The 10,913-nt window shown below is 36.2% G+C and overlaps 1 protein-coding gene across 1 annotated transcript; it reads right to left on the bottom strand.

Moving 5' to 3' along the window:
• Positions 1–916: 916 nt before the first annotated feature.
• Positions 917–10,414, bottom strand: LOC113065339 (uncharacterized). The gene is made up of 5 exons (XM_026236563.1): positions 9,892–10,414; positions 2,674–3,006; positions 2,227–2,538; positions 1,724–1,862; positions 917–1,412 (listed from the first exon to the last, which is right to left on the bottom strand). The coding sequence occupies exons 1-5, from the start codon at positions 9,923–9,925 to the stop codon at positions 1,265–1,267; spliced, it is 966 nt and encodes a 321-aa protein (XP_026092348.1). The 5' UTR covers positions 9,926–10,414; the 3' UTR covers positions 917–1,264.
• Between the last annotated feature and the right edge of the window lie 499 nt (positions 10,415–10,913).

Below are 10,913 nucleotides of genomic sequence, written 5' to 3'. Positions count from 1 at the left end.
AAACAAATATGTGGTTACTATTATTAAAAAAAAATAACCAATGCTTTTATTTGCTGCTTCTGTCATCACTGTTATAGCTATAATGGTTCAGACTTCATATTTTGATCATACTTATCACACAATAATTTGTATGTCAATGGAAGAGAGACTGCTGAATAAACAGCTTTTTTTGAGGAAATGGCTTACCATTTAATGATTCGTCAGCCTATCGACTAATCTTCAGCATGTTTTACACCACACGATAGTTTTGAATTGAACTATTTTTAGAGCTTAGACCGTAAATGTTTTGTTTTAAATGATAAGTCACAGACTTTTTGCCACAGCTAGGATTCATCTTACATACATTTCCCATTCATTCCTATGGTATCCATAAACTGCAATTGAGTGTCAAACCAGTCTGACTAAAATTCAGTGACAAAGAGGCTGTATTGTGATTGGTTATCAAGGCACACTCGATCCAAGTTGACCATTATGCTTTCTGCAATAGTAAGTAATACAGACTCTCTCATGTCCCAATAGGAAGACAATTCAGGCTTATTTGAAAACTACTGTATGGTATGTGTGTTGGAGCAGGGTTGGAACAAAACTCTACAGGGCTCCAGCCCTGCAGAAATTCTGATACCGCTGCCTTATAGACTATTAATCAAATGCTAAACAAGTATAATGTACAATATAAATAAATAAATAAATGAAACCTTTTTTTTCTCTGTGTTTCATGCAACACCAGAGAACCGTGAACATGTGAATGTGTGGAATGACTGAAATTTACATTTAAATCTCGGGGGGTACTTCAAGTCAATATTTTAGACCAAAGGGGTTCAGCTAACAAAGTTTGGGAATCCCTGCATTAAATGAAAACTGAGTGTATTTGGTTGACTTTTTTATTTTATTTGGGTGTCTTTTAATGTAAGAAAAATATATCTTTACAGATTCTTGATCAAGGTCACAAAACAACTTCAACAATAGCTCATTGTGTGTGATAATTTGCATGTTGCATTAATGTTGATATCTGCTTGAAATGTGAGGATTGTCTTTCCAGATAAATTTTTTTCAATATATATATATATAACACTTGACACGTCTAAAGCTAAAATATCTACATAATGAAGTTTGAATGAATTAAGCAGTTTGGGGCTGAAATAACTCTACATCTTGTAGATAATAAGAACAAGGAATATAATTAAGTCAGCGTGAATTAAAAAGGATGCAACGTATGTACCTGCAAAAGAAAGACTTGTAATAAAGGTAAAACCATGATTCTTAATCAAATGTCTTTGGGGTGTTTGCCTTGAGCCGTAAGTCTTCTTGATGTATATTTTGAGCATGCGTGCACTACACATAAGATGGCAATCATAACTGAGGAAAGAATCCAACGAAGACACTCATACCAAAGTGGTAAACCAGACCAGGACCTACAAAACAAAAAAACATGACTTTTTTTTTTTAAACTACTGTAAATTCCTATTTACAATTGCATTGAAAAGATTATTATTCAACTTTTCTCCTATCAGTACTTATGTTCTACAGAAGAAAGTCAGTCATACAGGTTTGGAATGAAATGATTTTCGGTGAACTAATCTTTAGAATTCTTTAAACAATTCATTATAAACCACTCATTTTTACAAAGTATGTTCTCAAGAAGGGGTTGGTTGCTGTCTTCTTTTGAATTGATTCATTTTACCATGTTGAATAATAGCTTTCTGTTCATGTCGGATCAACGTACATTGTCTTATTCTGACTCCATGTCTTATTCTGACTCCACGTGATATGAGAAACTGTTGCAGAGCTCAGGAAGTTCTCTGTCGTTTGGATGGATGTTGAGAGTGATGTTGTGCTTCTTATACAGTCATAGCTAGAGAAAGCTGGTCAAAAAAGGAGAGGTTTATATTCAGACATCTTAGAATCATGTAAACTTAAATATACACACACATTACTATATAAATTAAGTGCTACATCATGTAGCAGCCACAAGGGGGCACTTGCAAGCACCCATCTGAAAGCTAAAATTATGAATTGGACATCCTACAGTCTCATGGACTTAATAGACATGTACATGCTAATTGCTAAATACTAATTACTAAAAATCTTGCTCAGTTCATCATACGTTATAGTTATTGTTCTTGGTCTGAATGCACGTTAATTGAACACTGCTTGGTGCAACTGACCAATCAGAACCAATAATTCCAGAATGCAGAATAAAATACTTAATGTACAAGTTAAACTCACTGTATGATGAGATGAGATAAACGCAGTCCTTGTCTGCAGGCTGAAGTAGTTGCAGAGAAACAAAATCACTGTTCTGGTTGCTGACGTCATTAAAGGCCGAGCAAAAAAACTGACTGTCTTCAGTGATGTTTGAACAATGGAGAAAGAGATCGGTGGAATGGTGCACGACAATGTTATTTGGGTGTCCAACTCTGTACCAAGAGTACTGCACATCCATTCCTCTCTCACTCCTACAGCGAAACACAGACGGTTGTCCCCAGCATGTCATCTTTAGGGAACTGAGAGACCACACCTTTGGTTTTATCACAGCCTCTAAAATGAAATGTATATTTCTTACCTTGTAGGTACAATTTTCAAGAGTAAAATGTGAACAATTATAGGTACACTGGCCAAATGATCTTTCATATTGTCTTAATCACACTTCACATGATGAAAATAAAGTCTTACCTTTTGTTACTGTGACTTGTATCCTTGTCATTATATCAGCATAAATTTTGTCAATCGCGACCCAGTATATTCCACTGTCATCCAACTTTAGATCTCCTATATTAACAACCAAACCTCTAGAAACTCTATCAGTGATTTGAGCCCGTCTTCGGTATGTGGCCTGTGTGTATCCATCTGTGTCCATCAGAACTTCACACGAGGATCTGGAGTCTCCAGCACACCAGTACTTCTTGCTAAATCTGTACTTGGATGTTTCATAGGTGCAGATAATAGTCAATGTGCTTCCAATTGTGGCTTGAATCTTTGTTTTATCACACTGAAACTGCAGACTTACTAAAGAAAAAAAAGTTACATTTTTAAACATTGTAGAAATAAAGTTGATTATTAAAATATATTGATTTTATTTATTCAAGCACATTTATTATTCAGGGCCCCTCTCCCTTTGGCGGACCCTTGGAATCACCCTAGACACAAGCCTGACATATACAGGATTTCTCCAATCGTTTAGCTCCAATCACAGGGCCGTCGCCAGAACAAACCAAATGGGGGGGCATTTAATTTTCATAGGGGGGCACACTTTTTTTAATGATCTGAGACAGACCATAACAATATAATAACCCATATTAGGCTATAACTAAAATAGACCACAATAGTCTTGTTTTGTTCAATTATTCAAATAAAATACTTCACCGTATGATCTCAACGTCTCTACTACGGCGTGCGCACTATTGAACACTCGACATGGGAAGCAGAATGCTGCATCAGCTTTGACACTATCAAGCCAGTCACGAGTCTGATACCATGAAGACACAAAGGAGCGATTTTTATTATTATACAAGCAAGCAGAATATCGCTGTAAAATGATCTGATTCGGTCCTTCATTTCCAAGATCATCAATGGCCTGCAGCTTTGCCCAGTCACAGCCAGAGCGACGGCAATCACGTCATCACTAGTAGTAGACCCATTCATAATTAGACCCGCTGCTCTGTCTACGCTGTGAACTTGTGTCTCATTAGACAATAAATTCTCCAATCCTACCATCTCATTAGCTCCAGAGTCGTCTCAACACACGTTGGTGTTGAACAAAGTCGTCTTTTTCACCGACGAATCTTTAAACCACTTTCTTATATCCATACTGTAGCTTTTCTGTACAACCGCCAAAAATGTATTCTGAGATCGCATGCAATGTGCAGCTCAGCTGCGCAAAGGAATTGCGTATAAACAATACAATACTGTATGCTTAACTAAATGAATTGCATGATTTATATATAAATATACATATACTTACAAACAAACTGCATATTGTAATTTGAATTAATAAAACTACTAACACAAAAATAACATATTGAAAGGTATGCTGCTGGAGACTTGCCATTGGCTGTTGTATTTGAATAATTAATGAGGTAGGTCTTTGCAAGGTTTGGGTGCTGTTTTGGGATGTTTTAACAGTCATTTATGAATATAATTATATTTAAAATTATGTTCTGTGTAATAATGCGTTGGATAATGAATTGTCTGAATCATTTCTGAAGGTAATGTGTTATGCATTTCTAGTGTTACCGTTGTAGTGATTACTGTTCCTGTGAGCCAAGTACTGCTGAAACAATAGTGATGGGATTTATGGCTCTTTGAGGGGATCCGGATCTTCGCGATCCGTTCCTTTCAAAGAGCCGTTCAAAAGAATGGCTCTTTTGGCTCTTTTTAAATATTTAGTCAGTTTTAAGAAGCCAGCTTGGGAGCATCTCAGTTTATCCTGGAAATAATCACTGGGAGGTATTATGAGGTGAGATTTGTAGTCAAATAATTAAAGCTCAGATATCACACACCAATATCTGAGTTTGAATTATTCTGAAATATTGATTATTACCTCATTTCTCATGTGTCGACTATATTCCATAGGGTTGCACAAATCCCTCTGCTTAGACAGTGACATCATTATTTTGATTTACCTTTAGTACAAAGTGTGTGTGTGTGTGTGTGTGTGTGTAAAACTACGTTGACTTATGTTATTCATACAATACCTACTCACAAATAAACATAAAAAACAAAGCCGGCTGCAATGAATTTCTGTGCAAAACAGCTTTTACTACAAACACTTCCACACAAGAACATTGTTATCACACAAGAACATTTTGATAGAAAACTAATTTTTTTTTTTAAGTAGATAAAATTAGAATAAATAAAATGGAAATGTCTACATACTACATACTATTACTACTGTAAACTTTGCAAATAGGACATCAGCCCCTTCAAGTCAATGAACAATAACAAAGTGGGCTGCAATGAATGTCTGTGGAAAACAGCTTTTAGTGAAACATTTCTATACAAGTACAGTATCACAAAAGAACATTTTTAATGATTTTAAAATAAGTTTTAAATGAACACAAAATGCAATGTAAATGCATGCACAACTAATAACTAATATCATCACGCTATAAAGGGTTGGCCTGCGCTGGGTGCGCCCCTCCCCCTATAACTGTTCTGTCTCCTGGCGGAGCTCATTTGTATGAACACGCATAGGAAAAAAGAACGATAGAAAGAACGGCTCCTCTCCAGTCGCGACTCGGCTCCCATCGTTCATGTTTATGAGCCGTTCAAAAGAATCGGTTCGTTCGCGAACGTCACAACTCTATGAAACAATGTTAATAAAATCATTGATGACATTAATGATGTAGATCAAAAACGTGCAATATAAGAAGTCTAATGCAAGTTTGGTTAGTTATTCCGTGCGTTACGTTTAAGGGGGCACAAAAAGTCATTTGGTCCAATCAGAGTTAATGAACAGCACTCTCTCAATACCTATGGCTGAAGTGCCCTTGAGCAAGACACTGAACCCTCATTTGCTCTCCGGGTGCTGGATCTATAGCTGCCCACTGCTCCGGGTGTGTGTTCTCTTCTCACTGCTGTGTGTGTGCACTTGAATGAGTTAAATGCAGAGCACCAATTCTGAGTTTGGGTTACCATACTTGCCAAATTTCACGACTTTCACTTTCACTAACTGATGCATATAGAACCAATTTCCAGCCCTACACTTATTCATTTTTGATAATCTGTTTCACTCTTCAAACTAATTTTATTTTAAACATTTTGATAAAAAATCTTTCTAAAACAGCAAACCTATAAAATTCTGTTTTTGCATGTTTTTTGTTTAATATATGTGTGGAAAGTTGTGTGGAAATACCAGTGGTTACAACTCTTACCATCTGCTCAGATATGATATTTGAAGATTTGTACAATTTTGATAAAAAACTTTGAGTAAAATATATTTATATATTTTAACACTGAGGACTATTCAGCCACTCAAACATAACCACTAAAAAAGGTTAAAACGTTCACTGATTCTCCAGAAGGAAACAAGATGTATTAAGTTTTTCCATTTAGTTCTACCCTTAATAAGCAACAGAAGATACTTGTATGTTTCCCGGAACACAAATTAAGTACAATTTACCTTGATTTTCAAATTCCAAAAGTTTTCACCCCCCAGCTCTTAATGCATCTATGTTTCCTTCTGGAGCATCAGTGAACATTTTTAACATTTTAATAGTTGTGTTTGAGTGCTTAAACTGTAAAAAAAAAAAAAAAAAAAAAAAAACATGGATCTCAAAATCATACAGTCACTGCTGGAAAGGGTTCAAATATGCAAAGATGCTGGAAAACTGAAGAAATCCGCAAGACCTTAAAGATTTTTCTGAAGAACAGTTCTCAGTTTAACTGGTCAGAACAAACAAGGGACTCCATGCATAACCATCACAAAACAGAAAGACAGTCAAGGATCGTTCAGGTAACAGAACACAGTATTAAGAACTAAGGGTTCCCAAACTTTTGAATTGGGTTATTTTAATAATTTCAGCAATACTTTTTTTAGTCTTGTGGACTATATGGAAACATCTTTTATTTAAAATATCTTACTCATGACAGTACTAAATAAAAAAAAAGAACACATTTAGTATGATCTTTCTTATTTTTTTTTAAAAATAATTCATATAAATATATATATGATCCACAAGAGAACAAGAGAAGGTGATTCAGGTGATGCCAATTCAAGTCATTAAAAATGCATTAACATGATAGCAAATAAGATTATAATCCAGAAGTGAAATGTTTATTTTTCTACCTAAAGTACTCATACAAATTGTGTGGTGGTCATGTATATCTTAAAGGGGGGGTGAAATGCTATTTCATGCATACTGAATTTTTTACACTGTTAAAGAGTTGGATTCCCATGCTAAACATGGACAAAGTTTCAAACATTAAGTTGTACGTTTGAAGGAGTATTTTTGTTCCAAAAATACCTCTTCTAGTTTGTCACAAGTTTCGGAAAGTTTTTTTCGAGTATGGCTCTGTGTGACGTTAGATGGAGCGGAATTTCCTTATATGGGTCCTAAGGGCACTTCTGCCGGAAGAGCGCGCGCTCTGGACCTAAGTTAACTTCCGGTCTGTGTTATGTATATCGGTCTGGCTGCGGTGCCATCTACAAATGCAGTTAAAGCCAAGGTGATGAGTAGACTGAAGTTGGGCTCCGGTGGCTGTGCTGCGGGATGTGTTTCCCATACATTTATTTATTTTTGGAGACTCGCAACAATTTTAAAACTGATCGATTTTCAAAAAGGCTTCTTTTAATAAACATGAGTAACGTAACGTTACGTAACGTACTGCACGTTTAATAATAATAATTCCTTACATTTATGTTTAAATATCAAAACGAGGCACGGGTGTTTTTATATCGCTGTATTTCTGAAAGAAGACGTGCATGTTATATGCGTGATAAAGCAGCGTGTGAGCGTACCAGCTCTGCTTTGTTTTCAGCTGTTACTGGGGAAACCTCTATTTCTCGCGCTTTATGTCTATGCTTTAAAACATCTCCTGCTGGCAAATAATGAAATAGCATTTTCATTAAGTCCGCCTGATCCACACAGAAAACATATTTTGTTTGTTATCAAAAAATATCTACTCTAGATGGACTTGGCTGTTGTTATTGATTCTATTTGGAGTCTACCGGAAGTTAAGTTAGGTCCACAAAAGCGCTCACGCGCATTAACGTTTGTTTATGTTGATGCCGTTGAAACCGTCTATAGCAGAGCACTGAGAGCACAGACATTCACTGATCAGAGCGAGAGACCGAATTGTCACAAAAGAAGTGTGTTTTTGGTTGCCAGGGCAAGACAACCCTGCACAGATTACAGCATTAAGGGACCAGTGGATGGAGTTTATTTTTACAGAGCATCAACGGAGCTGTGCAAGTGTTTTTGTTTGTTCCCTGCATTTCGAAGATGCTTGTTTTACAAACAAGGCCCAGTTTGACCCCGGATTTGCACATCGTTTATGTCTTAAGGATAATGCAGTCCCAACGAAAAAGGGTCACGATCGTGTGTTAGAACTGCATGCGGTGAGTAAAACTGCTTCGAATATCTCTGTGTTGTTAACTTAGCTATCAGCGCGTAAGCACATCAAGTAAACAACATGCGATGTTGGCATAAAACTGCACTTTCCACATATAACGTACAGCTTAAAAAAAAAAAAAGTCGACATAAAAGTGGAACTTTTACTTTCCAAAACCGCTAAGCAAATATGTACAGTTTCAGTACATACCACATAGAGACGTCATTGCTGATGCTGCTCTTGTTAAATTTCAGCCTCTGGATCTGATTCTGGATCATAAATATACGGCTGAATCTGACTGTTAGCCATGGTTTGTTTTGGATGTTTTTTTCCTCACGGTAATGTCACAGGTCAACGCAAAAGCCTACTCGTGTAGCAGTCGATTCTGTTCCCCTCGGAATGTCTGTTCCCCTTTACGCAAACATACTTCAATTCTTGCGTAGTTGCCGAGTTACTATACGTACGATCAGAACTAGCGTGCGCAAGAAGCGTGACTGGATGTACAGCAAGTCAAATAGTTCAAAATACCGTGCTAAATCTTAAACTTGAAAATAAATTTAAGACGAGAGGTTTTTCAACTTGAAATTTAAAAACATAAGACAAAAGTAACGGAATAACTGCAAAATGAATAAAAAAAAGTAAAAAAAGAACATAAATGGGAGTGTGAGAATCATTTTACTATGCTGCAGTGTAGCAAGAAATGTGTCCCTTTTTGCTTTCCTTACATCCAGGTGTGTTTGGTGTATTTGCATGCGGGAATGTTGCCAAATCCGCGGAATTTAGGCTACTTTGGGAAAATGTTTAATTAACTATTTGGTTGGGTTTATTACACGGACCTGGCAACCCGAGGGGAAACAGACATTCCGAGGGGAACAGAATCGACTGCTACACCCAGGCGGCAACGAACTCCACCGGAAGTTGAAGTCGGGTGGGGGCTGCCATCTTTTAGCAGAACTTCACTTGCGTTAGCATTCCCATTGACTCCCACTCATTTTGGCGTCACTTTGACAGCGAATAACTTTACATCTGAGGCGTTTAAAGACTCCGTTTGTCCATTATTTATTTCTAAAGATACACGACAATGTATAAAGAGCTCCATTACCTTCTATGTTACATTATGGCCCTGTATAAACAGTTTTTGTAAAAAATAGGCTAACGATTGCGTCATAACCACTCGACTCTCTGTCGCATTACCGTACAGACAGGAGGAGAAGCTCGCAGGCAATTAACTTAGTATGGCGTACTGGCGTTACATTTTAAAATACTATACAAAATAATGAATCAGAATACTTACTCCTGCTCACTCACGACAAAGAACTCCCCGCTCAAGCTCGCAGTCTCTGTCAGACAGGTTGTTGACGTCGTCAAGCTTCGTTTGAGTCTGCGCGTCAGAAACGGAAGTGCTAAAAAACGCTAAAAATGGGCTTCACTTGTCTCAATTGAGTTCCAATGGGATCGCTGTGTCCATTTCTTTTACTGTCTATGGCTACACCCGCACTCGTGATTCTTTAGCTCCGCCCACACGTGACGCCTCCAGCCACTCGTGTTTTTCCGGGAAAAATTGGTACAGACTATCTTTCTCTTATGAATATAATAAAACTAAAGACTTTTTGGAGTTATGAAGGATGCCGTACTACTCTATAGGTACAGAAGATTAACAGGATATTAAGTTAAAACGAGCATTTCACCCCCCGTTTAACTTCTAAGTGGTAAACAACATTTACAGCGCTTTACATATACAATTATACTCTGACAGAAATGTAGGTTTAATTTACTAAACAAATACAATGCAGATAAACACAAAAACACATGTAAGTAAATCATTAAAAATATACTTACTCTGCGCTAAAAACAGTATGTAAAGTCCCTTCATAACGTTGATGAGAGTGTGAGATCTATGTAATGTGTTGAAGCACCTTGTTGCATGCTGGTAGAAATGAAACAGGATGTAAGGCACCTACAGGTTTGGACAAACTGTGGTTTTCAAATAGCATTAGGGTCTCTCAGTATGCTAACATATGTAGACATAAAAACATGCATACGTCTTCACTAAATCAAAGAAAGTGTAACATATCTTCATGCAAAAACTTTCAAAGAATAAGAATTAGAGGAATTAGAAGAAATTGGATAAGATTACAAAGTTATGTATAATTTTATTTATAATATAATAATAATTTTACCGATAGACCATTTTTCACTGAAACTAAATATGAAAAGATCAAAGACCTTCAATTCAAAGTCAATTTTATTAAATAGCCACTAGCTGGAAGACTTACCTTCCAAGTACTTTTTCCAATGTAAATATATGTACAGGTGCTGATTAGAATATCATCAAAAAGTTGATTTATTATACAGGATTGTATTGTTGTGCCTCAAATATGATGATGGGAAGAAAACACCTACTATAGGAGTGAAAATAGAACTTTAACTAAATAAAAAAAGTAAATGAATAAATTGTATAATTTACAAATTACAATTGTAGCTCTCAACATTTACCTATGGCTATAACTTTATTATGACTCAAATTTATTCTATAGTCTTAAGCATTCAGAAATCATTCAAAAGGAAATTTAGCAGTTTTACTATGATAAAACCATGGTTTATTTTTATAAGGGTTGTGATTTGCACGTTTTTTGTTGAAGAAATTATAAACGCTGTATCATCTAGCAAAAAGGTGGCCAAAAATGAAAGATTAAGTGAATAGTAAATTAAATGTTCAGGTAGCGTGACCAAGGATTGATTGTCCTGTAAGTGTAACAGCAACAATTACATGGAATTTTGCTCCCTTTGCAGGCATTTGTAATAACATGTACATGTATTTTAACAGTGTTATTATAAAAAAATCATTATTGCCTTATTGT

The sequence above is a fragment of the Carassius auratus genome, chromosome 48 (genome assembly GCF_003368295.1).
Source record: "Carassius auratus strain Wakin chromosome 48, ASM336829v1, whole genome shotgun sequence".
NCBI lineage: Eukaryota > Metazoa > Chordata > Actinopteri > Cypriniformes > Cyprinidae > Carassius > Carassius auratus.
This window is presented reverse-complemented; position numbering and strand designations above follow the sequence as displayed.